Source organism: Eptatretus burgeri, chromosome 5 (assembly GCF_056783735.1).
Source record: "Eptatretus burgeri isolate ZD-2024b chromosome 5, Ebu_testis_v1, whole genome shotgun sequence".
Classification (NCBI taxonomy): domain Eukaryota; kingdom Metazoa; phylum Chordata; class Myxini; order Myxiniformes; family Myxinidae; genus Eptatretus; species Eptatretus burgeri.
The window spans coordinates 38,447,275-38,475,223 of NC_140965.1; the positions used below are offsets into that span (position 1 = coordinate 38,447,275).

The window sequence follows — 27,949 nt, forward strand, 5'->3', positions numbered from 1 at the left end:
GTGATCTTGACAATTTTTTGTTTGTTTGTTTGTTTGTTTTTTTTTCAAAATTTGGATTTTCAAATGGCCAATCAGGCAGATTTGATTAGAATCCCATGGAGAACAAATGTGACAAATTTGATGCTTGTAACATCATTTGCACGATTCCTCTCAAAAATTGCTGTTATCTGCCCCACGACTACCCCCCCCCTCCGTAAACAAATGGCCATGAAGGGATATATTTATCGTACATCAGAGTGTTATATGGGTTGGCAGGTTTCACAGGCAGGGCTTTAATCAATGAGTGTGCCATCCCTCGGATGGACATTAAACTGGGCGTCTCGTCTCACAGCATTAGTTGCTGGATGTTAAAGATCCCACAGTCCTTCACGAAGACGAGGTGATCTATCGCCGGTACCCTGTCCAAATTCCAAATTCCAAATTCCTGCTCTTACCTACAGGGGGAACTGCATCAGTGGCACAGCAGCACACTCAGCAAATGATGTTGTACACAGCCATGTATGTGCTGCATATCAAATTAGAAGAAGATGAAGAAGACGAAGGTGCATTATGTGATGAACAGGTAGCTAGCGCAAGTAATATATAGTTGTGCTTGTTATAATAACCTGCTTCTGACGAGCCCCGGAAGACTGCCTTGGTCAAAGTCTGCACGGCTTTCCAGAGCCCGGGCCACTGCAGGATCATGGTCGAGGTTGGGTCCAATGGCGTGGTGTCCATCTGGCTCAAGACAGAGCTCAAGACTGTCAGTGTTGCCATTATAAACGAGGGTACGACCTGGAAGCTCAGGCAAAGTGATGTGCCGTCCATCCGCAAGACCTGGTGCATAAACCCAGACAGAACATTATTAAAAGAACAGGTACACTGCTATTATCTTATATCCTATAGTCTGTACAATTATTAATACACAGAGATATACAAATTTGCAAAGAAAATAGGATTGACACGCACAAATACTGCAGAACTCAAATAAGTACTCTCCCGGTCAAAAGTTTTAGAACATCCCCATTTTTCCGATTTTTACTGAAAGTTAAGCAGTTCAAGTCCAATGAATCACCTGAAATGGTACAAAGCTAAGCGGTAAACTGCCAGAGGTTAAAAAAAAAGTTTAGGTTTCCAAAAACTGAAAGATAATGTAAATTTCAGAGTTGTAAAAAAGGCCCTTTTCAGGGAACAAGTAATGGGTTAGCAACTGCAGCTGTTCTGCAGCAATGGAAGTAAATTAAGCCTTGAAAGTTGATGAAAACAATTCCTGCAGGTGTCCCAACTTTTGTTGATCAGTTACAAACCCTCTGCCTGTATAAAAGCAGTCTTGGAACAGACTGTGTTGCTACACCCTCTGAAGCATTATTTGGCCAATATTGCACTGCAGGAAGTAGTACACCCTTGTGCAAATTAATTGACTCAAACGTTAAAAACAATGAAAATGAGAATTTCAATCAAAATGATCATCTATTTGTGTAATCTCGTAAACTTTTGTCACATTTTAATAGGAAGTATGCCCGCCTTTATTGTATATCACCTCTTGAACTCGCTTTGGCATAGAATCTATCAAGTTTTCACAGTTTTCCTTGATCTGTTCGTCATGGTACCATAGCTGCATTATGGCCTCTATTAGCTTGGTTTTCGTGGTACTGTCCATTTTGCGCAGGTGAGATTTAATCATGGACCACAGATTTTCGATCGGATTCAAATCCGGAGAGTTTCCAGGCCAGTCCAGCACCTTTATCTTGTTTCTTTTGAAGAAATTAGTCACCACCTTCGACGTATGGCAAGGAACAAGATCCTGCTCAAACACCCCTGAACCATCTGGAAACGCCTTCCGCATGTCTGGAATCGCTTTTTCCTCTATCACTTCAATGTAATGGGCAGAATTCATCATCCCATGGATGAGATGTAGAGCTCCCACGCCAGCATAACTGAAACAACCCCAGAGCATTTTCTTTGCAGGGTGTTTTACGCATTGGTCGATGTGACATTCACGGAGCTTCTCACCCAGAGAACGGCGAACATGTTGACTCCTGTGTCCTTGAACGAAAAAGTGGCTCTCGTGAGAAAACATCACTTTCTGCCAGTCCTCCTTCGTCCAGTTCTGATACTTCTTGGCCCATAGAAATCTTTTACCCATCATTTTCTTCATCAGTAGTAGTTTCTTGACTGCTCTTCTGGCTATCCGACCCACAATCAGGAGCCTTCTTCGAACAGTGCTGGAACTTACAGCGACTCCTGATCTGGCTAGATCTTTTTGCAGATCATCGCTGGTCTTTCGAGGATCAAGTTTGCTTTGATGAATCAAAAAGAAATAGTTTCTCGGTGTCATTTTAAGTTTTCTTCCACACTTTCCTTTATGCTTTGGTGAGAGAGATCCAGTTGTGACGGCTTGGTTGATAATCCGTGAGACGGAGCGCTGACTGACACCTACAATCATTGCGATCTCTCTCTGTGACTTCTCAGAGTGCTCGAATAGCGTAAAAATCTTTGTCTGCTTTCAAGGAGTGATGTCCATTGTCTCTCATGAGCGGTGTGTTGAATGCCTAGTCGCTATCATCATGGTGAGAAAAAGACAATTAACAAAGGAAGACAGACAGACCATTAAAATCCTTAAAAGTGTCGGTCTTTCCTTTCGAGAAATTGCAAAGAAAAGCCAAGGTGTCAGTGAATACAGTTTCCTACACCATCAAAAGGCACTTGGAAAATGGAGGAAACTCTGACAGGAAGAGGTCTGGCAGACCCAAAGCCACAACACAATCAGAAGACAAGTTTCTGAGAGTCAACAGCTTGTGTGATAGGTGGCTCACAGGACAGCAGCTTCAAGCACAGCTTAACACTGCTTGAAAAAAGGAAGTCTCAGTTTCAACTGTGAAGAGAAGACTTCGAGCTGCAGGTTTGACAGGTTGAGTGGCAGTAAGAAAGCCATTGCTCAGATGGCAAAATAAGAAGATGCTTGCCTGGGCCATGAAGCACCGCCAGTGGGCTACTGAAAACTGGAAGGTCTAATTGACCGATGAATCAAAATTTGAAATCTTCGGTTCATCACGCAAGGTTTTTGTACGCCATCCAGTAGGTGAAAGGATGGTTCCTTAGTGTGTGACACCAACTGTCAAACATGGAGGAGGAAACGTGATGATCTGGGGCTCTTTTGCTGGATCCAGAGTCGGCGACTTACACAGACTGACTGGCACCCTGAACCAAAAGGGCAACCACAGCATTTTGCAGCACCATGCAATACCCTCTGGTCTATGCCTAGTTGGTCAGGGGTTCGTCCTACAGCAAGATAACGACCCAAAACATACCTCCAGGCTATGTCAGAACTACCTTAGAAGAAAAGAACAACACGGTAGGCTTCAAATCATGGAATGGCCAGCATAGTCTCCAGACTTAAACCCCATCGAGTTGGTTTGGGATGAACTGGACAGAATGGTGAAAGCAAAGCAACCTACAACTGCAACACATTTGTGGGAACTTCTGCAACAGTGTTGGGAATAACTTTCCGAACAATATTTGATTTCCTTTGTCGAAAGAATGCCACGAGTATGTTCGGCTGTTATTTCTGCAAATGGTGGCTACTTTAATGAGTCAAAATTTTGGATTAAATTTTGTTCAACAATATGATTCCAGGATTTCTTTTATATCTGCAATTGTTTATTTGTTCTATGCTTTAATTTCAGAGTACAGTAATACCTTGACATACAAATGCACTAACTTACAAGTATTCCGAGTTACGAGCCTTTGCTCGGACGATTTTTTGCTTTGTGTTACGAGTCTCGATCCGAGTTACGAGTGGAGCAAGCTTTGAGATGCGCGCAGCGAAGCAAGCGAACACCCGCATCTCCCACCACTCACTTGTTCAGTTCTCTTGGTTATCTCGTTGAGTAGGGTCGTTAAGCAATTAATTACAATTAAGGGTCGTTACACTTAATTGAAGTAATTAAGTGTAATGGCAAAGGGAATAAAAAAATAAAATATTAAAAAAATTGTAGCAATTAAGTTTAGCGATAAAGTGAATTAAAAAAAAAAATTGTATCAATTATGTTTAGCGATAAAGTGTGATGAGACCTTCAAATCTCCTCCGCCTTTCTCCTCCACCACCACCTCCACCACCGCCATCTCCACCAGAATCTTCCGTAAGCCGAAGTCGTCTCATCTCCAAGGTAAATACACTTTATAAAACCAGTTTATTTATTTATATTCTATTTTATTATCTTTGTATTATGTTTTGTATTAATCATTTATTATTTATAAATACATTTCTCATTTTTAAAACTACGTAACAAAGAAATTAGGGTGTTTTTTGAGGGGCTGGAACTGATTAATGGTATTTTAATTAATTTCAATTGGGAAAATTGTTTTGATATATGAGCAAACCGAGTTACGAGCTCGGTCACAGAATGAATTAAACTCGTATGTCAAGGTATTACTGTACATTGAAACATTAAACTGCTTAAATTTCAGTAAAAACTGGAAAAATGGGGGTGTTCTAAAACTTTAGACTGGTAGAGTACATAGTGGTACATCTCAGAAAACACCGAAGAGCAATACAAATATAAGCAATATCAATATAAACATTTTCAACTGGTGGATATCCTGGTCAAGGACAGGTGATAGAATGGTATTGGATTGATAGGACATGAGGCATAACGAACGGAATGAAAGGAGAGAACAACAACAATCCAATGACAGTTGGGGTTTAAGCACAGTCCACCAGGATACCATAATGTCATCCAGGAAGGCGATCACTTTGAGAAAAGTATACTTTTGATTGTTGAGGATGCATTCTGAAATGTTTTGGCAATGGAAAATAAATATACATTTTCAAAAACACGCACACACAAAACACATGAACAATACAAAGGTCTCACCAAATTCCTTCTTCACCCTCGTGTAGAAAACTCCCCCAGGCATAAAAAGGTATGGAAGTTTCTTCACATAAGACCACATATCCTGTCCTAATGAGGAAAAAAAAAATTGGTGCATCTGAGAGCAGGGCATTTTTGAATAAAAGTTGACAAATTGCAGTACTGTCAGGATCCAAGCATAAAAGGTGGATATCAGTCCAAACTACAGCGCGGACGCCGATTTTAATTGGCTTTTCTTCATTTCTGTACTCAAGACAGAAGCAAAAATAGTCCGGCAGTTAAGACTCCGTGCCCTGTCCAAGGGTAATTAAACCCACGTGTAATTAAAGGCAGCCAGATGCACAACATCCCAGAGCAATCAAGGAATCTTGGTGTTAAAATTGGATAAAAACTACTAATAAAATTAGCAAACAATTTCAAGCAGCAATCTTCCGCCATAATCTTTCAGCAATTGTCGAATCCTTTCCCTGATCAAGGCCCATACAAACTGTCCAAAGTCTGGAATCCCGTTTTTACAACTACAATGAGAACGAATAACGTTGGTTTGTTTTCAATTTCCCATCTGTCAGTTCTTCTGGGACCAGTGCCTCCAAATTGGGTTCTAAAGTACAAGCGACGATCCCAGTGCTGCATGACTCCGTAATCACAGCTCGAAGATGAAAACCCAAGGGATGCATGCTATTTTGCAATTGTCCATCTCAATCAGCCATTCAATTATTTCCTAAGGGCTGCAACAAAGACTCAGAAAATAATCAGGTTTATTTACCCACAACTGAAAACCAAGCACTCATTTGCTGCCAAAGAACATTCACCTGTTAGGGTGAGAAGCAGCTGCAGAGAGGACAATTCCAGATCAACACCTTCCTCTTGTGCAACCTCAGATGGCTGCAGCTTCTTTGGTGCTCTGGCTGGTGAGGTCACCCCATCACGATCCCGATGTTTTGCCTCTCTACCTGACCCAGGATCAGACCTTGCAGTTGTTCCCATGCCTGTCCCTCCCAGCACCTCCACGATGATCCTTTCACCATGTTCCAAAGGCAATGGCTGACCCTCATCATTCTGTGCTGGTGGAAGCAGTTCTTGAGGAGGGAATCCATGTCGAAGGCGCTGTAGCTCTGGTGGAATGCCAAGAGCATTTCCAATGCTGTCTCGAAATTGAGCGAAAGTTGTATCTGGTGCAAGAGTCAGCGTGGACTGCCGACCATCGGCAGTAACTACACGTACCTTGCGTGAGCCATCAGCTATTACGACTGGCCGTGGGGGATTTACGGGCATTGATGCAGTACTGTGGTGGCCTGTGCCAGCAACGTCATTCTGCAAGCGTACCATTCGCTCAGTTGAAGATTTACGCTGCTGGACAACAGCATTTTCAGTGATGCGCTGTTGCACATCACGTTCCATGTCACTCATAGTCAACTCTTCCTTGTGAAGAGTTTTTGTTTTCGGCCCAGTGAGAATTATCTTTGAGGGTGGCATATTCTCCAATTTGGAAGCGGAGATACGACGTGGTGAACATACAGCACCCTGCCTGTCGGTCGCTTCAGCTTGCTCTCCATCCTCACTCAGAGTGATGGGGCGATATTCATCAGGATTCCTTGAAGCCGTCTGATGAAGAATCGTATTCACCACCTTCTGCACAAGCACCTCGCTGCCAAACTCTCCTGGAAAGTGTTGTGCCACAAGACGTGTTGCCTCTGCATAAGCATTGCTATTCAGCGCTGGGTTTCCTTCGTGTTGAAACCAGTAAACAAGCTCACGTACGACACGCCCGTTCCATTCCAATGTCACTGGAAGTGCCTCTGGAAGATTGTCATATTCACGGCTCTCCCAGTAGTGTTTAAATCCACAGCCACATTTCCCCTCAGTTGAATGCGTTGTGGTTCTGTCACCATTTCGATAACAGACAGAACCATCAGACGATACCCGACGCACAGTGCCTGACTGACACCATGCACAGCGGGGCAGCTCGCTGCGTATGTGGTCCACCGATAAGCAATCCGCGTCAACATCATACGAGCACACCAGGCCATAGTGTGGGAAGCTGTAGCTTTTGTCAGACCTCAGTGTGCCATGGACCCGCCGTGCCATCTCCCGGAGCTTCCCACCTGGTGCCAGCCAATCATCTGGCACGGCAAATTCGAGTAAAGCCTGGCAACTGAGGCAGCGGAAGAGGCGCGCCTCCTGCAAGGCATTACGTGTCGGTGCTATAACATCCATCTCATCACGGATACTTGGCCAGCGGTAGATGTAACGGCGAGCATCAGAGACGAGGGAGGATGGAAGGCCATGTTGCGCAACATAAACCTCTTCCATTGAGGCCACAAGACGTCTAATGTAGCTTTGCTGTGAAAATGACAAAATGAGGGAAAATCAGTTGAGGGGAGGCATGAAGTGTGCAATGGATCGAGGTATTAGTAGGGAGTGGCAATGCAAAAAGTACAAAGCAAATATGATCCCATTGAAGATGAATGATAAAAGAGAAATATATATATATATATATATATATATATATATATATATATATATATATATATATATATATATATATATATATATATATATATATATATATATATATAACAATCAGATAAATGGCCTGTCCTGTCTCTCCAAACCTGCAACTCTCGCTCCCCACCAATGGTGCAGAAACCACGATCATCAAACTTCACATAGGTGTGAAGAAGAGAGTGCGGAACTCCCCAGGGCTTTGGAACGATGAAGCCAGGTAGACACGGTGCTGGACGACCACGGACACCCACCAGAGGGATGTAGTGGTTACGGTCTGAACTGCTCCATGCTAAGCATAATGGTGGGTTTTGCCGGCCATCTCGATTGCGGCAGAGCCGATCATCCACCAAACCTGCACACAAAAGAAAGCACTCGCGATTATGTCATTTTCATCAGGCATTTTAAGCCTCAGTCGTTAATTTGATATACAAACGACCATACTAAAATAACATAAACAAATAATTCTGAGCTTTGATCCATGTATGAGCTTTGGCTCAAACTTCAATCTCATACCTTTTGGTTTGGGAGTCTTAGAGTCTTGTTCAATTCAAAGTTTAAATGTCGTCATTAAATGTTCAAATGCTGAATGAGAATGACGATTTTTCGAAGCAGTATTCTCTATAAAAGCCGATAGCCAGAAGTTTTGGTTACAGCTACTCTGTGCATCACTGCACAGTTTTGATCAGAAATTTCAAATCCTTACTATAATCCACAGACCAGTGTTTGTGTGTTTGTTTGTCATGCTACTCCTCCTACAGTTCTGGGCTGATAACATCCAGACTTGGTACAGAGGATAAAAATGACCCCAATAAATGTATAGCGGTGCTTTGTATCTTTGCTGGTGGTTTTGTCGAGGTGGGCAGGGGGTTGGGATGCAAATTCTCTATGTAAATGTGTATTGTGTAGCGCTACCTCCAGGTGGGGTGGGTATTACAAGAATCCACCATTTCCTGTTCCCACGTTTTCCAGTGCAGTGAGGTGTTTTGAATTTTCAGCAGTCCATATGTTTTTTCCTCAAGCATGTCACCCAAGCTTTTTATTTTTTTTTTTGCATATACAAAGCTGTCAGTTGCCTACACACCGCCCAAATAAAGGTATGCGTCAGAAGAATGTGTTGCATGGTTGGAACAAGATCACCCGTAGGGCCGGTACTCTGCTCGTATAAAACAATTCACTTTTCAGCTTCAAAAATTAAAAAAACAAAAACAATCATGAAGCTTTCCTTCTCTAGAGTCAAGAGCGGTTTCAGTACCCATGATGCAGTGCTCGGGGACCATATTGGTTGGCAAGCTAAACAAACGAGAAAAGGGGGAGAAGACCTAACAAGGCCAAATAATTAGTATAACCTTCCATTGCAGTAAGTCAGAATAACAAGATAAACGTGCTAGATTGTAAAGCTACTGATACTATCGTTGTCAGGGAAGTGAGTACAACCAACATGGCAGTGCGCATGGCATTATTGGATAGCTCTGAAAACCCCCTATTCTGCTTTCCATTTCTGAAAGTATGTTTTCGCTCTTACATTCCATTATGTGTTTGATCCCAAAACATCGCATCACCATAATATATTGAGAGTGTTGCAAAGGCAAGCCTCTGTTATTAACAAAAATAAATAAACAATGAACTTGGGTGGATTCAGAAAGGTATGTTACTTAAATTGACAAAGATCACAAAAGATACTTCTGTTTCACATTTCCCTCTGAACATATGGTTCCTGATGCAGGGAACCCAGATTCAAATCTCATAACTATACATATTTGCTCATGGTCTACTTATGTCCTTGTAAAATCTGCAGACCTTCTTATTTCAGTGCACTGCAGGACAAAGACCTCCAACTCGTGTTGAAAGGTGTTTCACATGCTCGCCGTACTTGCCATGTGCGGCTTGGTGAATGCGAGCAGCCACAGGAGCAGTCCTTGTAATTCATGTCAAAGTACACTGGTGTCTATTGTAATTCATGTTAAATGACAGGCTCCTCCATGGACTTTATATCAATCCCATATATTATTTCTGTTAATGTCTGCGTGTAATTTAACGTTTCTCCTCCGAAACTGCCGGACGGATTGGCGCCACTTTCAGCATGCGGGTGGTCTGTGGTCTAATGAACAGCATGGGCTATGCGACATCGCGCCAGATGGACAGGTTTGGGAATTTTTGGCGATTTTCTAATTTTTACATTCGTTTGCATGGCGACGTGTGACGTCACCGCTGAGAGGCGTAATGACATCATGACATCATCGGTCATTCGCTGACGTCATTACGTCTGTTGTCGACAGACCGTCACCGCTGAGAGGTGTACTGCCACTCCGAGAAAACAGCATCTGCAATGTAAAACGCTCCTTCTGCACTTGCTGACTACCTCAGAAGGTGAATTTGACAAAAAAAATGTAACAAGAAACATTGTATTTAAAGAAATTCGATAAATCACATTGTGAACACTGGATATATTGACGTCCTAACGAACCCAAACTTTCGAAACTTCGCGCAGAACACAGGTTTGGCTAGTGTAAATAAATTAGACAAACAAATAAATAAGTAAAACTGTACACACACACACACACACACACACACACACACACACACACACACACACACACACACACACACACACACACACACTTCCAAACCAATTTAGGATTTTAGATTGCAGTAATCCACTGCATACGTGTAGTAAAAGAGGTTTTCTTGAAAAAACACAAGTTGCACGAATGACAATGTCACATCTTAACACTGATCCCCCATTTGAATAATCTCTAATCCATGAAAGTGAAAAAGCACAGGAGCATGCAGGCACAACTACAAACTAAAATATATGCACCAGTAAATGGGGCACAGGTAAAACAAGTTGGGTAACTAGTACAGGCAGTGTCCTGCATTCTTATAGTCCTGTCCTTATACCACAACACAATTTGAGATGGATTAGAAAACTTTACACAAGTATAAAAGTACTCCAGCACAATGTTAAAGTAACTCGTTCCGTTGCATTTACTCCATGTTTACCAGGCAAGAAAGTAGCCGAATAATCTGCGGAACTCTGCATGCCCTGCCACGAGTCAAGCAGGAATATCGGACGATGGAGTACATTGGCCAGGCCAAAGATGTGGATGTTGCGAAGACCTAATGGCGAGCCTTCGGGTGGCACGAAGGCAGGATCACATTCGCTCACGATGTCATTCCACTCAGATGCGTCTACGAAGTCCCGGAACAAGACCGCGTATCGCTGCAGATTTGTTTTGAAGTGCACCTTTGGGGAAGTGAGATACAATGGACAAGGCTTTTCACAATTCCGTGTCCTGAAAAAGGCATACGTAACTGGCCTTTTGCATAAAACAAGATGCATTTTGTCTGCATGTGAGCAAGTAAGAAAAATAATTACAAAAAAATTAAAACTATATAATCACAGCATGTATTGTACAGTAAGTCGTCGACTTACGACTGCGATCGGTTCCGACCAACCAGTCGTAAGTCGATTTGGTCGTAAGTCGGCCAACCTTTATTTTTACCTTTATTTATTGTGTATAGGCCGATGCAAAAATTACCAGATGTATATTATACTGTATAATGATATAATAATCATCTGTAAGTCATATTTTATTAACATTTTCTTTGTTCAAGTCAAACACTGCACTACTACAGTACAATTGGTTTAATATTTGCAAAAACATACATTGGTTTAATATTTGCAGTTTCTCCATTTCGTGGATGGGCCCGGTCCGTTGCGTTGTTATAATTGTCGATCGCATGGGTGCAGAACCTTTCACAGCTTCACAAATCCTTTCTTTGTCTTTCAAAATCGTCGACACAGTAGTGTGATAACTTAAGATCATGTGCGATCGCATTCACTTTCTTTCCTCCTTCGTACTGTTTGATCACCTGCATTTTTGTGGCGAGATCAATGGCCTTTCTTTCCTTCTTGGCAGGTTGAGGAGTAGACAAAGATAATTTCCTCTTGGTACACATCTTGGGGGTTTGAAGTAAAAATTTTACCGAGACCACGCTAACACGCTAGCAATGGCGGGCGCTGGGGCGGAAACTGAGCAGTCTGAGTGGGCGGAGACACGGAGCAATCTGGTCGTAAAGTGGTCGTAAAGTCGATCAGTCATAAGTTGCATAGGTCGTAAGTCAACGACATACTGTACTTGGGTTTTTTTATATTGTACTCTGTGAGAGTAGGAAAAAAAAAGCGAAATTTGCACATTGTCCATTTTTGACCTACGATGCATATTTGCATTCCTCCTGGATAACACAATGAGCGACGAGCTGTGTTCCCATGGATGGCAAAGTATTTTGTATCTTTTGGTGTTCTGGAGTTTGGAAAGTGAAGGATACTTTCAGGCATTCGTTTGTCAAATAAAGTGTTAAAAAATAATTAGCCGAACCTGTTTGGCTTTTCAGATGATCAAATATCAGTTGTAGATCTGGCAGGCAGAGCAGTGTGCTGTTGGAAGCATTTCCAACAGCTCGGCCAAGTTGGCAGGAATGGGTACACTGCGAGCGGGTATCAGGATCTGATCAATAGCAGTTCTGGTTTACTTCTCGGTCAGAAGCTGTACTGCACTGCTCTGAGAGGCTATCTTTGAAAGCTGAGAATACATCTTCTGGAATTGTCTTTGAAGTTTTTGTTCATAACCCCCATGCACGTGAAGCAAAAAGCGGAGTTAAGCAAATACTTGACGTCTGTCCTGTCTACAAACGTCAGTTTACGATCGAGGAACAACTTGATTCCAATTGAAAGTAATATTTTGAACACGAATCGGAAAATGAACCTGCAGTTTAGCAGTACTTTGGCTCTTCAAACGACCCGATCACACGTGCACAAAGAGGAGAGAGATTTTTTTTGTTTCTTTTTTTTTAAAACTTTGTTTGCCTGTTGGCAGTCAAACAAAATTGAAAATTATTCCAAACAGTAAACTTCCTGTTTTTAAGAATGTCATAAAGAACACAAACAAAACACATGAATAACTAATGTAACGTGTTAAATATGGTATGCAAAACATGCTGCATCAAGGGCAATAAACTTGAAATAAATAAATTGTAAAAATTCTAAAACCTTTAAAATCAATTATTTTATTTCAATTGAATTATATACTTGAACAATGTAGAACAGAAACCGCTTTTGCCACTTTCAAAAACCCTTCTGTTTAGTAGTACTTGGACAAAATATCCATGCCCCGAGGGCAGAGCAACAATGAGAAAAACTATGGAATCAGCATTCATGCCATCTCATGCCCTGAGAGCAGAACAGTTTGGGATCCTGCATTCTGACAAATATGGCAGTGCATCATGCTGTGTTGTTACTATCATGCCTGTAACACAAGGTTTTTTTTGTTGTTGTTTTTGTATATCTTGTCGAGGCTCGTATGAGAGCTAACAAACAACGCACAGCAAGGGGGGGGCATGAGACAAGAGAGGCGGGAGTGGGAAGGACAAAACAGTGGGGAACAGAGATATCAGGAGATCTGTGGAAGGGAGAGGGATGGGTGGGGAACATGGGGAATACAAGATGGACATTACAGGGACTTTCAGGAAGGAAAGCAGGGAATTTGAAGGAGGTGGGCTTGGGTGGATTAATGGGGGTAGAAAAGATCGAGGATTTGGATGTGGGATGATAAGAGGTGGTGGTGAACAGCTGTTTTGAAGGCCTGGGGGAAAGAATGGGATTGAAGAGAGTGAGGGAGTTTATTCCAAAGGCGGGAAAAAACGAGGAATGAAAGAGTGAAGGTGAGCAGTGATTCGTGATTTTTGTAGTTTTACCAGAAGGGGGTTGTTGGCAGACCTTGAGAACCCTGCGGAAATAAATTATTTTATTTATTTATATGGTGGGGACAAATCGCAGAGAGAACAGGGGCTGGAGAGGAGATGGTAGAAGACAGAAAGACCACCGACCTGCCTACGGTGAGAGAGTGAGAGGCCCAAAGACTCGGCCTCATCGTGGGAGATGCCAATGATCCAAAATGCCTTGGTTTCCACAGCGTGAAGCCGAGAAAGGTGAGAGGCGGAAGCACCAGCCGAGAGGGGAGAGCAGTCCTTCATCAGGCTGCGGACGAAAGCTTTGTAAGTGGTCAGGAGCTCAGGTGGGCCGAGAAAGGACTTTGCACGATGGAGGATTCCCAGTCGGTGACCGACTTTGGAGGCGAGGTTTGAAATGTGGCTTTCCCAGGAAAGATCATGGCAGATCGTGAGATCCAGAAGCTTGAAAGAAAGGACTTCTTCCAGAGGATTGTTGAGAAAGTGGATTGGGGGGGGGGGGTTCTAAACGGTCCTTTCAGAGAGACATAGTGAGAGTGTGAGATTTGTCCGGATTGAAAGACATGTTCCACGTGTTGGACTAGTTTGTGATTTTATCCAGATCAGCAGTGAGCTTAAGAATCTGCTGCTTGCCGGTCTGAGGGATGACAGATGGTACGGCAGAGGGTGGAGTCATCAGCAAAGAGATAGAGGATTTTCCAGAGAGTAGGAGAGATCATTGATGAAAACCAGAAAAAGAACAATGCACAGAATGCTACCTTGAGGAACTCCAGGCTGGACAGGAAGAGGGGATGAAAGAACTCCATTTAGGGCCACGCGTTGACTGCGACTGGAGAGGAAGTCTGCGAGCCATGAGTGGAGATGGCCTTGGATACCACAGGAGGAGAGTTTGGTGAGCAGGGCAGGGTGCCAGACCATGTCAAAAGCACGCGATATGTCTCGGGATATGGCTCTGATTTCATGTCCGGCATTGAGGACCTCCATCCATTGTTGGGAGAGCAGAAGCAGCATATTCAGGGTAGAGATGGAAAAAACTTTATGGACAAAACTTTTGCAGATCTTGCTCAGAAACGCAAAGCAAGAGTTTAAAAGTCTATTCCCATGTCCTTTTTCTCAAAGACCGTGTGGGGTAATGGGTTCTATGAACTCTCTAGTTGCTGATGTAATGTATTTGAAGATTTTTTGAGTGGATTCACATATGCTGGGTTTGTGTGCCCTTGTTCAGGCTGTGTGTCTTTGTGGGCCTTGTTGCTGAACTTCTTCCCCTTCCTCTTTCACTGGTTATTCATTTCCCCCACTTGTTGCCCCACTGTTAGTTTGTTGCCTTTTTTCCCCCTCTGTCAATTTGCTCTCCCAGAGCCTCAATTTCATAGGGGGGGGGGAAGAAATAAAAGACGACGTTTCATGGTGAATGCTTTAAACAACTATTTAACAGAATACTGTTTGACTATACTTATAAATGTTAATGGCACAACCAAGAACCAGCAATGTTCCATTTCTCTTGGCATGGCCTCAAAAATACAATTCTTGAGTGAAGTGTTTGGGGGTGAGGAGGGGGAGAGGCAATTATGGTCTAACCAATTACAATTCTCCCTCACTCCTCCCCTCCCTCAACCTTTGCTCCTTCTTTCCATCTGGTTCAAACCTTTACCAATGTGCTTCCAATTCTAGACTAGAGAACCAGAATGCAGAACAAAAGTATTTGTACTCTTTTTGTTTGTTTGTACTTACAGTGGCCTGCAAAAGTATTCACCACCTACCAATAATGCTACCTCCATTCAGATGAATTAAAAATTAAGTGGAAACAATTTTCCAAATGATATTTTTTGGCTCATTACTGAAGAGATCAAACTAAACACCGTTTTGGTTGAAGGAGGTTACATGTCAAGAATACCGACAAAAAACATTGACAAATCAAAATTCACTGGTTGTAAAAGTATTCAACCCCTTAGGTCAGTACTTGGTGGAAAGCACCTTTTGCAGCAATGACTGACTGAGGCGAGCCTTTTTGGGGAGGTCTCTCCCAGCTTTGTACAATGAGATGGTGAAATATTTGCCCATTCTTCACGTGAAAATTGTTCCAGTTCTGCCAAGTTTGTTGGGGATCATCGATGGACTGAATTTTAAATTCTCTCCATAAATGCTCAGTTGAGCCATTCCATGTAACTTTCTCTAGTGGTCACACAAGTCACAGACTTCAAAGTGCTGTCATTCAATGAAGAATGATTCATTCGGATTTATTTTTGGCCCACATCCAAAGGGCCCAACGTTCTACAAGCCTGCAGAAATAAAATTCCGAATGAATCATTCTTCATTGAATGACAGCACTTTGAAATCTGTGACTCGTGTGACCGCTAGAGAAAGTTACATGGAATGGCTCAGTTGGGTTCAAGTCAGGACTTAGACTGGGCCACTCAAGAGGAGTTATTTTATTATTATTCAGCCACTCAAGTGGGGCTTTAGCTTTGTACTTCGGATCATTGTCCTGCTGAAATGTGAATCTCCTTCCCAGTTTCAGATTAATGGGGTTTTTGACCTCCCAAAAAAGGTATTTGCTGTCTCCTCCAAAACTCCACACACAATTTCGATGAAACTTCACAACATTAATCATGCATGATGGACCAAAGTGCATTGACCGCATCAAAATCTGTGCTCATTAAGGGGGTCTAGAGGGAGGTTTTTGACCCCCCAAAAGAGGTATTTGCTCTCTTCTCTGAAACTACACACGATTTTGATGAAACTTGACCACGACTTTCATCACCCATGATGTACCAAAGTTTGTTCATGGCATTACCAAAAAAAAATCAAAAAAAAATCAGGGTCTACGGTGCTCTGCCGGCAGTTTGAGTGACTGAGTGACAAATCCAGGTGAGCTTCAGGATGCGTGGCCCTATTTTTTTCAATCAGGTGAGTGTTTCATTATTTATCTACCATTCAGCCTCAGCTTCAGTGTGTCTGTTCAGGCCATTCCATTTTTACATTTTTATTTTGAGAAAACACAAATTAATAAAATGTACAATTTTTTAACTGTCGTTTTCATCAAGTTTAGTTTGAGTACAAAGCAGACATGCTTTGCATTTTAGGAGGCTTTCTTGTTCATCAATTCATTCATTAATTTGCCCCAGGTTTCAGAGTGAAATGAAGTTGCAGTCACAAAAACTCTGAGGTCTGCGTGATCATATTCTGATCCATAAAAACATGCTGCTTCCTGGTATAAAGCCGTGGCCGCTGGAACATATATGGGATGATTTGAAGATTGTGCTTTGAAAGCCACGGCAGTGAAGCAAAGCAGCAAAGTTTTAACCACCGACAAACTAGATAGAGACTAGAGTTCATAAAATACCTTGCCCCATTCAGTGTTCAAATATATAATTCAATTGAAATAAAATAATGATTTTAAAGGTGGTATAAAAAAAAATTCTGGAAATTAAGCGCTGTTGATGCAGTGCCTTATACACCGCCTTATTTAACATGTCCAAGTGCTGCTAAGCGGAAGGGTTTTGAAAGTGGCAAAAAAGTGATTTATGCTCTCTAGTATTCAAGTATACAATTGAATGGAAATAAAATAAACTTTAAAGGTTGTAGAAAAAAAATCTGGAACTTTACCGCTTTGGATGCAATGATTTATACACCGTCTTATTGAGTATGTTACATTCGTTTTTTGTGCCCGTTGTTTGTGTCCTTTATGACATCCTTAAAAACAGTAAGTTTCCTGTTTGGAATGATTTTCAATTTTGTTTGACTGCCAGCAGGCAGACAGAGTAAATAAAGTGTATCTGCGCATGTGCGATCGGGACAAGATTCAGAGCCAAAGTACTACGAAACTGCAGTTTCGTTTTCCGATTCCTGTTCTAATTTGTGTTCAAAATATAACATTCAATTGAAATCAAGTTGTTCCTTGATCATAATCTGACATTTGTAGACAGGACAGACAAAGTGAACCAATTGCTTAACCCCACTTTTTGCATTGCTTGTGCTGGGTAATGTGCCACCCTGAGATGAGCATTCTGTTTATGGATTGGCATGAATGCGAGTTCTTATTTTCTTTCATTTCCAATGGACAAATGCAATTTAAAACTAGAAGGGCACTATTTGACATCGCAACGTTGCCAGATATGCCCCCGCACACATTATTACATCATGATACATACTTGCACCAAGTTTGATTTAAATCCCTGAACCCACATCGAAAAGATTAAATAATTCTGGATGTCTATGCGTCCGATCAGGTTGAAATGTAAAACATACGTTCCCCGTGACTACGAGATCATAATTGTGAAGTTTCACATCGATTGATGAAGCGGTTCCAAAGAAATATATATATATTTTTTAATTTTTGTTGAATCCAATATGGCTGCCAGACCATGTGACTTGCTAATTATAATTAATGAACACCCTGGTATTCACAAGGCTTGGAGAACCTATGGGTGAAGTTTCCCCTCGATCTGACAAACTGTTTTGGTGATGGTTTTTAAAAGTTTATGCTTCAAAAAAATCATGGCAGTCAAACCATGTGACCTCCGTAATCGGTGGAGAACTTTTTGTTCCTCATGGATAGGCGATCATACCTGTAAAATTTTGCCTCGATCTGTTCAGCCGTTTCGGAGAAGAAGATTTTTGAAAGCTTTCATGTGAAAAAATATGGTTACCGAATCACGTGACTAATGACGTCATCGATTTTTACCTCCATACAATTTAGCTCTACATGACCCTCAAAATTTTTCATATTGATTGGATAAAGCGTTTGACATATGCAATTATGATATCGTAACGAAGCCACCTATGACATCATCAAATATATATATATATATATATATATATATATATATATATATATATATATATATATATATATATATATATATATATATATATATATATATATACATATCACACCTATTTCCCATGAGGAGTATTTGAGATGTGCCAAGTTTCATTTTTTTTTCACGGAGTGGTTTCAGAGATAGAGGTCCAAAGCTTTTCTTTTTTTCCAACATGACTGCCACACCACGTGACCTATGACATCATAATTATCATGAAAACATTCTGCATGAGTAGTAGCATATATGGCAAAAAATTTGTGTCAATCGGATAATATAAGCAGTTGCAGAGAAACAGAGAAAATTTGCATGAACGCATGTACGTACATACAAATGTACATACATACATAAAGACAACGTATGAACAGACAGACAACCCAAAAACATAATGCCTCCAGCGACTTAGTCAGCAGAGGCATAAAAACATGCGTTGTAAAAATGTACCGATGGGCCTTAAGTTTGCAAATGGTCATGTGTGACCTTTTAACCACAAGCTGTCTCATTTGGTCCTTTTCACTCAATAAAAGAACATGAAGCAATCTTCATCCTTGGCCTTCATTGCTCCAGAAACCAACGAATGAAGTTGGATCAAAATAATCATAATAATAATAATAATAATTATTATTATAATAACAAGTCTGGAGACGGCGATGGTTCACGAGCAATATACACGGTTCGCCTTTTTATTTTTTGACCTTCGAGGGGATGCCACGGGCAAACTGGCGGGAATCGGGAAAAATATAAATGATGAAAGTTGTCGTACTCGAAGAGCACGACTTGCATACCAACTTTCATTCGAAACAGTTGAAAACCCTAGGAGCTCGATGCCCAATTTATTGATTTTTTTGACATTTTCTAAGTTTGTGACGCTGTGACGTCGACCTTGAGACGAAAATGAAAAATCAAGCTCTGTGGGGCTATGCAGGTGCCATTGGGCTCACCAAATACCGAAACCCCTGCCAAATTCGACAAACCCCCGAGGAAAAGATGTAACTTGAAATGGGCTACCCACCTAAAAACACGTTTTTTGGGCGTGGCTCTGCCCATAATGGGCGCAGCACACCCATTCTCAGGAAAACACAACTAGATCATGATATAAACCTCCCACCCAAATTTTACCAGGATCGGATCAAAACCCACGGAGCTATGCTCGGGACAGACAGACAGACAGACAGACACACACCCATAACAAATATAGCCGTCACTTACTGACTCGTGAACCAAAAGTTGTAGTACTCGAAGAGCACTACTTGCATACCAACTTTCATTTGAAACAATTGAAAACCCTAGGAGCTCGATGCCCAATTTATTGATTTATTTGACATTTTCTGAGTTCATGACCTTGTGACCTTGACCTTGGGACGAAAATGAAAAAAAAATCGAGCTCCGTGGGGCTATGCAGATGCCATTGGGCTAACCAAATACCGAAACCCCTGCCAGATTCGACAAACCCCCTCGGAGAAGATGTAACTTGAAATCGGCTACCCCCTAAAAACACATGTTTTTTGGACGTGGCTCCACCCATAATGGGCGCAGCATGCACATTCTCAGGAAAACACAACTAGATCATGATATAAACCTCCCTCCCAAATTTTATCAGGATCGGATCAAAACCCATGGAGCTATGCTTGGGACAGACAGACAGACAGACACACACCCATAACGAATATAGTGGTATGGTCACTTACTGACTCGTGAACCAATAGTTACAGATGACCAAAGGTTAAGAGCATCGAACACAATATATATTTTATCAAGAAAGTACCTTGAGGTTCTCACGCAGAGAATGCCAGAATAGCTCCCACCCTACAAGTGCACGGGAAACCGCGTGCACGAGGCAATGACCATCCATCTCTGCATGAATCGGAATAAGCCGGTCCTCATCCTCGTTTGCATTCTGGATAAGTTTAAGTGTTTCCTGTCACGAAGAAGATGGCACCAATTAAATAGCCAACCATAAACACAACTCAGAAAAGAAACCCGCACATTACAAGTAACGATCACTGCTCACTCAAAATTCATTGTAACCTTACCCAAGATGAACTATCCTCATCAACAACTGCTTTTCCTCTTTATACATGGTGTTTGTTGTTTACCAATTACCATTTGTCCTAACCATCCTACTATAAATATCCCCAAAGCCACCTTCAAATAAGTAACACTGCCAGACCGGTCACGCCCGTATCCTTCGACGTCAAGGTGTGCAATGTCGATTTGGAAGGCTCGATCCGCGAGCACAGCACAGTCGAACATCTCGCCCTGTTTCATGTCCCGTAGAGGGCGTGCTTTGCCAGTCGCCTTGTCCATGCCATAGCACGTTAAGATTGGTGAAAGCAGCTTGCACTGGAGGTTTGTAAGACCCATGATGCGCTGCGCTGGGGCAATGGCTGGCTTTGCTGCAGATGAGGTTGTACCAGTAAGTAGAAAATTCCGCAATAGATTGTGGAGAGTCACCTGCTGAAAAGAAGACAAGAATAGAAAGGGAACAAAGAGGTTTACATTTGGAGATCAGGTGGTACATTTTACCCATTAACGATTAACAATTGTGATTACAGCAGCAAAAATGACAGACAGAATCAATTGTGCTGCATTAAGAACACAGAATACTTTTATTGCTTTTAAAAGTGATGCAAGGCCAATGGTGGAGCTTGTTTAATATATATATATATATATATATATATATATATATATATATATATATATATATATATATATATATATATATATATATATATATATATATATATATATATATATATATATATATACTGCTGGGAAAAAGCATCAATGCAAAGTTTACTTTAACATGAATTACAACGATATATGGAGACAATGGCCAAATGCAGCATCAGGGACTTGAGCGTGGATATCTACCATCATGAGCAATGTGTAAGAACCGACTATTTGAGATGTAGAGTTGAATCTGCTCGCATTTTATCAACTAGGAGTGTGCACAGAGAGAGTTAGGTGGTACTCGGTACCACTGTACGGTGACGAGCATGTAGCATAAAATAAAGAAGAAAAAAAAATCAGCAATTTGCCCAAGATAACTAATATTCCCAATTGCAAATGCAGCAAGTCCTGTAAACGTGACATCGTGGTGAGAAGCTGACAATGTCATCCTTGTGCAAATTAACAAGTCATAATCAAAGAGATTGAGAAGTCCAGCCCGCAGTGAAAAGGGATACTCAGAGCAAGTGTGTGAACAGATTGGAAATGCAGGTGTAATGATAAAACTCTGCATGCCAAAGTCAACTCATTGAACTCGTCGCAATATTTGGCACTTCGACAAAGAAACACTTCTTCAATGGCTCCAATTATCCCCACCATTTTGTGGGGTCAGCCAAGGAAGTTTGTTGGCTCAAGTCCTTCAGGAACTGGGTGGCCAGGTCTGACATTCGACCGAAGGTGCAGGAATTTGTAATTTGTTCAGGGTGCCGGAAAAAATTCACCCATTATTTGCGAAAGACACCGAAGGATAATTTAAGTTGCAACAAAATATGTTTGAAACAAGAAAATGAGTTCAATCGAAAGGAAGTCTTTAAAGTCATGATCAGGACAAGGATTCTTTCAATCCTCATTGGTAGCAGATGAAAACACAATGGCAACAATGTGCTCAAGAGCCATTTGTATCTTTACTAATCTGGTCTAGGGATAAAATGGGGGATAGATTAGAATAGTTATTTTATAATACAAGTGAGCGCAAGTTTGGTGTTTTACCTCCCCTCCTCCCCTTCCTAAGTGACTGGGAAGCATGGTCCCATGGATCGCACCAGGTGCAAAAGAGGTCACAAACACCTCAAACATTTTCTGTCTTTCTTGCTTTCTAATTTTCTTGGGTATGTGTCTGATGGCACCTGTAATCTATACTAATAAATGACTGTGTGTGTGCGCGCGCCCGCGTGTCAGTGGGTGTCTCTCCTCCATAACTCCAAAACCATGAAACCTAGCGGCCTGAAACTTTGCATGTATACTACGGGAACTCCAATGTAGTGATGGAGTGAAAATTGGGTGTTTGGGTTAATTTAATCACCCCTTTTGAAGATAATTAACGGCCTTATTTAATTATCTTTTAGCAGTGCATCATCCTTGGTCAACCCACCGTCAGCTTGCTGGGGTCTTAATTCGCCTTTTTGTTCAACCTATTCAAACATGCCTTGCTTTGGAAACACGATCTACTCTCACGGACGAATTACCTCCACCCCCGAAGGTGAAGGAGGTTGTTTTCACCCCTTTCTGTTTGTTACTTGGCAAAAAAAAACATTTTTTTGATAAGTATGTTGATTGGCTCAGTGTGTGTGCGTGCGTGCGTCTGCATGCATGCAGTGTGTGGGTTTCGCAGGCATACAATTTGAACTTGAACTCAAATTTGCACCTGGGCCCGTGGTGCATGGCACTGCAGAGGTGGTCATGTAGCCGTTTCATGAACCATATGCTCCTGCACTTGCGGAGCAAACATGCTGCAGGGCCAAAGCCACGTTGGGAACAGACGTGCTGAGGTATCGAAGCAATGTGGGACGTGCCACTGTGCAATGCGAGTGTGGAGAAATCCATGCATCAGTGCGAGTGAAATGGTGAGCATCACCGGTGTGCATGCATTGGTTAGTATGGACTGCGAGGAGGTTCGAGGAATGCATATTGGGAGGGGGGTGCGTGGCATGCATGCAGGCCTTTGCGAGGTAGACAGCATGGGTTTTGATTTTTAAATGCTGCCATCTGGTTTTATAAAGAACACGGCTGTTAAAAAGAAAACATTGCTGTTTGGGCGCATTTTATCACCCTGATAATGTCTCGGTATGCTGTCTTCCCATCCCCTCACACTATCCTCCTCCCAAACATCCCTCCACAACTAAACAACTCTCCAGAGGTCGAGGAGAGGAAGAGATATCAAAGAATGTGAGAATTGAACAAATGAAAGCTTTTTAAAAAAAAAAAAGAATTTTTTTTTCGCAGTTACAATTGCTGCACAGATCAATTCTGCAATTCGTCTCAGGTTAAGAGATTCCAGAGCTTATCGTATGTGTGCAAATTAAATAAAGGCATTAACACCGACATGGCTTTTTCGCCAATTGAAGGAAAATGCCCTCCCAATTTTGGTTAATCCTGTAATAATGCCAGATTGAATTCACTCCCCCCTCATCCCCCCCACCCCCAAAGGCATAAGGGGACCATCCGTCACCCCATCAAAGCATGTCCAGGACACCTCCTCCCCCTCCCCACTATCCCCTCTCGCCCAACTACTCCTCATTCCACCTCCCCCACCCCCCAAGTCTTAATATTCACATCAGCGAAGCGATGGGTTGCATTTGCTTGTGTTAATGCAAGTCAAGATTGTAGAAGTATTACATCGGGTTAGCTCTGCACTGTGTCCTCTTTTGTAAATACTTGCATTTCCTTTGCCACACCCCACAAATCCTGGCTTTCCCCTTCTGTACATATTCCTGTGTATTAAAACCTTTGCTTATTGTTCCACATGCCTTTCCTCACTCTCACTTTATAAATAAATTGCTATCATTATGAATGTACCCAGTTTGTCATGTATTTTCCTGCATCCGCACGTAGTGTTAGCCAGGAAGTTTTACCCCACTGATTGGTTCTCGTTAGCCAGTGCGTACTTGGCAGCTCTGGTTAGCTGCACCTGATACGGTAAATTCCACGCAAGTATGCATCAAAGGCACAAGTGTCAATTCAAAGGCACAATTCCTGCTCTGGCCTACTTCGTCAAATGTCAGTTCAGACCAGACCAGGCCGTGAAAGACTTCGGCCAAAACATTCTCCCCAGGAAACCCCACAAAAGTGGGAATAATTGTGGCCGTTAAAGACTCATCATCATCTGGCAGACAGGAAAAGATTTGAAATGGAATCAGATGTAAGAGAAGACGTGCAAAGCACATGCATTCGTGAATAGGATTTCAAAGCGTTTTAAAAGGATTAAAAAAAAAAATTCCACCAAGTTTGAAATATAAAACATTCAGCACAGTGGAGGAACTCGAGGATGACATAATCACCTAAACCTTGGCAAAAACAAGACCAGATACCAGAATCGGTTGCCCGACGTATCCCAAGAAGACCATTCACATGAAACATGCACCCGGTTTCTCAAAGCTCAGATAAAAGGACCATCTTGTGGATAAATTACTTATCCCACGGATAAAATTTCCAAAGTTTTCCATGCAGGGTGGCCTGAAAGTTCTTTTCCTGGTGAGGTCATACAAAATACTTTAAAAAATGGTGCCGCTTCCTCACTTGATGATAAATGGTCGGGTAGTTAACCCGAATGTTTAACGTCAACGAAGTAATGCCGGCAGACGGGGACGTCCAGTTTAACGTCCATCCAAGGGACGTCACACACATTGCTGTTGCCTCGTCCTTGCTGCGAAACACCAAGATGACGGTTGATATTACATGCTGGTCGACGTCCGAACCCAGGTGAGATAGCTCAGAGGTGTGTCTGCATACCTCGAGGGTATCATGTCATGCAAGGGGGTGAAAACTTGCATCTTGGGTCCTTCAAAGCACATTTGGTCGCATCACAAGTCACAACATGCGACTGACAGCAAGTGGTTAGCACGACATTTGACCAGTGTGACCACTCCTTGGCTTTTTTCACAAGATATTGGCTATTCGTTGTTCACCTTAGCGTCTTGGTTTTCTATTATCATCGCTTTTCCGAAACCTTGTGAATTCTTGGCTTTTTTTCACTGGCTCACCTTGCCATTTATGAAAATGAGGAGTGGTCACACTGCATTTGACCTATTTGGCACCCCCTGAAATTGAATTCACGGTCTATCATCAGATTTTATTTTTTATTTTATTTAATAATACATGGATATCCACACTGCCAAGACGTGGAATTTTCATTCTCTCCATGAAATGTTTCAATCAGACACGACGTGCGATGGAAAACAAGAGTTTGGTGTCATCCCCGGTGGAGAAATGATAGCGGGACGTGGGTAAGAACATCGCTGGATTCCACTCGAGGATGTTCAAGTGAAAGACCACGAGAGGAGATGGATGAGGGAACCTCAACACAGGAGGAGGGGAAGCCATCAGGCACATCAATCAAAGCCTGCGCAATGGTTGCCAACCTATGGTCGTTCGTCCGTGCTCTATCCCCTTTTTTTTTTTTTTTAATCGAACAAGGAAAGCAGCACGGATAACCTTTAAAGACGAGTAACGGTTGGGCCGGGATTCGAACCACATCAAACACATAATAACGCATATGCACATGGTGTCACCTCTTCCCCCATGTCGCCCACACGGCCTTGCGAGAATCGCTGCCCACAGGCGGAGCATTGAACATCACCCCCGGCCGCGGGCAGGATGAGTGGACCTTGGCATGACTCATCGGGACAGGTCCGAGCAACGGTCCGGCGATCGCGGCCCTTCCTGCCGGCGGGCAGCATGTCACGTTCACGCGAGTACCGGCCTACCGGTCACTGGTTCTACAGCTCTGTCGTGTTTCCTTATTATTATTATTATTATTACTGCAGTGTACACACCACATCCGTATACTTCAGGCGATCTTCCGTTTTCCTTTTTTTTTGACTTCTTCCTGGTCGGTTCTTTGCTTTTGAACGACTATCTCAGCTCAAACATAAAGCACGCACTCCGAACATGAAAGTCAAACTAATGTACGATCACTTTACACATTCTTAAAAGAGAACAGGCTCAATCAAATAGTCGCACTGGACGGGAAAAAAAAACAAAAAAAATAAATCGAGGGCCGTCGCGAACTACACCATCATGGCCGTTAAAAAGGAATTTTTTTTCTCCCTTCGGCCTCCTTTTCAGTGCATTTTGAAGCGATTCCACGACATTATTTTGGATATGTCGAATAATATTATCATATAATTAATAAACACGAACAAATATAGAAGTGTAACCCGCGCAGAATTAGTTGGGAAAAAAAAAACCTGAACAGAACTTGATCAAAAAAAAAAAAATACAGCGAATTACATTGCTGCGGCGCCATACATTGGATATCAACGCAGGCGCAGCAAACCTCTTCGCATGTTAAGAATTTCAAAGAATCAGACTTTTGGTGAATTATCCAGATGGTTTGTCGACTCACGACATGTTTATTCTCGCCCCCGTTACCGATGTTAACCTTCACCGCACCACGTGTCGCATAACTCGACGTGGAATTATGCACAACCTTGGACCACTTACATCGAAGTACAAACGATTCTCGAACAAATCGCCACCACGGATTCCAACCGTGTGCTGTGGTTAACAATCCAAAGAGGAAAATGCACCGTTTACAGACATGTTACACAATCCGGTTCGAAACGACTCTTGTTTTAATGGTTAAAAAAAGCTGTAAAATTTCCCCCCATTATCATTGTTTAATTAACCGGGTTTTAAAAAGATTGAACTTTCAAGTACTCTGAAGGGTCAAGAAGGTTTCTCAGATGTCGATAAGCCTTGGAGGCCCCTTCATAGTGCCCGGTGATTTATCACTGAAAAAGAGAAAGTCCATGATGGGCCTTTAGGCCCGAGGAAATCCACGATGGGCCTTTAGGCCCGAGGAAGTCCAGGATGGGCCTTTAGGCCCGAGGAAGTTCACGATGGGCCTTTAGGCCAGAGGAAGTTCACGATGGACCTTTAGGCCGAGGAAATCCACGATGGGCCTTTAGGCCCGAGGAAATCCACGATGGGCCTTTAGGCCCAAGGAAGTCCAGGATGGGCCTTTAGGCCCGAGGAAGTTCATGATGGGCCTTTAGGCCAGAGGAAGTTCACGATAAACCTTTAGGCCCGAGGAAATCCACGATGGGCCTTTAGGCCCGAGGAAGTTCATGATGGGCCTTTAGGCCCGAGGAAGTTCATGATGGGCCTTTAGGCCCGAGGAAATCCACAATGGGCCTTTTGGCCCGAGGAAATCCACGATGGGCCTTTAGGCCCGAGGAAGTCCAGGATGGGCCTTTAGGCCCGAGGAAGTTCATGATGGGCCTTTAGGCCCGAAGAAGTCTGTTTGGGTTCGCGTTAACTAACGAAACTTCACCTGACATGAGGTATACTCTCACTTGATGCTCAGTTGGCAGGGTGAATCTTAGTCTCAGTATTATATGGAATACAAGCATAAAGGATGACGGAATTGGAGTTATTTTATTAAACTGGGAAGATATGATGTTTAATAGCAAGAAAAAAAAACGTTATTTTAAAACACTACCTGTACAGATACAACTCTATTTTCTTTAACTTCTGGGAAGTTTTGTTTCGACCACACAGCCTCGTTGAGCTTACCCAAGTCTGAAGCCTCGGCCTAGGGTCAGGTATACTTATATCTTGTATATTTATTAGCCATCCTACAGATGTAACTGAACGCTCATTTTACTCTGCTCATGTGACGCGTCGTGTGCAGTGAATAACATCTCCCTGTGTCGTGTATTTATTGATATTTAAAAAAAATAATTCTGTACACCGCCCTTGAGGCCTGGTTGCGTGTCGCCGTCTACAATTCCAATGGAAGAGACGTAATTACTGTTTTATGGAAAATGTTTGTCAAGTTTTTTTTTTCCTCAAAAATAGAGTGCAGTGAACACAGAATCGTGTTAAAAGAGTGGCCTTTAAAACCATACTCAAATCGTCCTTTTGAAGGGGGACAGGCAAATATACAAACACACACTGTGTTTTATATTGGTTGATAAATTCTCTGCCAGTCTGTCTTCCCATTCATGGTGGGGCTTTCCCGGTTCAGGGTGGGGCTTCCCCAGTTCACGAGGGGCTTTCCCGGTTCAGGGGGTCTTCCCCGGTTCAGAGGGGGCTTTCCCGGTTCAGGGAGGGGCTTTCCTGGTTCAGGGGGGCTTTCCCGGTTCAGGGAGGGCTTTCCCGGTTCAGGGAGGGGCTTCCCCAGTTCAGGGAGGGGCTTCCCCGGTTCACGAGGGACTTTCCCGGTTCAGGGGGTCTTCCCCGGTTCAGAGGGGGCTTTCCCGGTTCAGGGAGGGGCTTTCACGGTTTGGGGGGGGCTTTCCCGGTTCAGATGGGGCTTTCCCGGTTCAGGGAGGGGGCTTCCCCGGT

General features: G+C 42.6%; 2 protein-coding genes across 10 annotated transcripts in view; one reads left to right on the plus strand and one right to left on the minus strand.

The window, feature by feature from the left end:
• LOC147026263 (uncharacterized) overlaps positions 1-14,521 on the plus strand; it is a 44,095-nt gene extending 29,574 nt beyond the window's left edge. For all 6 annotated transcript variants that reach the window (XR_015058264.1, XR_015058260.1, XR_015058261.1 and 3 more), the window contains one exon: positions 10,365-14,521. The gene's annotated coding sequence lies outside the window, so the exon portion shown is untranslated. The remainder of the gene's footprint in view (positions 1-10,364) is intronic.
• VCPIP1 (valosin containing protein interacting protein 1) overlaps positions 1-25,688 on the minus strand; it is a 29,814-nt gene extending 4,126 nt beyond the window's left edge. Inside the window, exons 1-8 of one of the 4 annotated variants that reach the window (XM_085881505.1) lie at positions 25,432-25,688; positions 20,075-20,383; positions 19,695-19,847; positions 10,362-10,605; positions 7,469-7,713; positions 5,666-7,196; positions 4,857-4,943; positions 606-816 (exon numbers count right to left, since the gene is read on the minus strand). In XM_085881505.1, the coding sequence (XP_085737631.1) occupies positions 606-816; positions 4,857-4,943; positions 5,666-7,196; positions 7,469-7,713; positions 10,362-10,605; positions 19,695-19,847; positions 20,075-20,293 (2,690 nt within the window). In that variant the 5' untranslated portion in view covers positions 20,294-20,383; positions 25,432-25,688. Of the gene's footprint in view, positions 1-605; positions 817-4,856; positions 4,944-5,665; positions 7,197-7,468; positions 7,714-10,361; positions 10,606-19,694; positions 19,848-20,074; positions 20,387-25,167 lie in introns of all 4 variants that reach the window. The other 3 variants (XM_085881504.1, XM_085881503.1, XM_085881502.1) reach the window with 3 other exon arrangements.
• Positions 25,689-27,949: the final 2,261 nt, after the last annotated feature.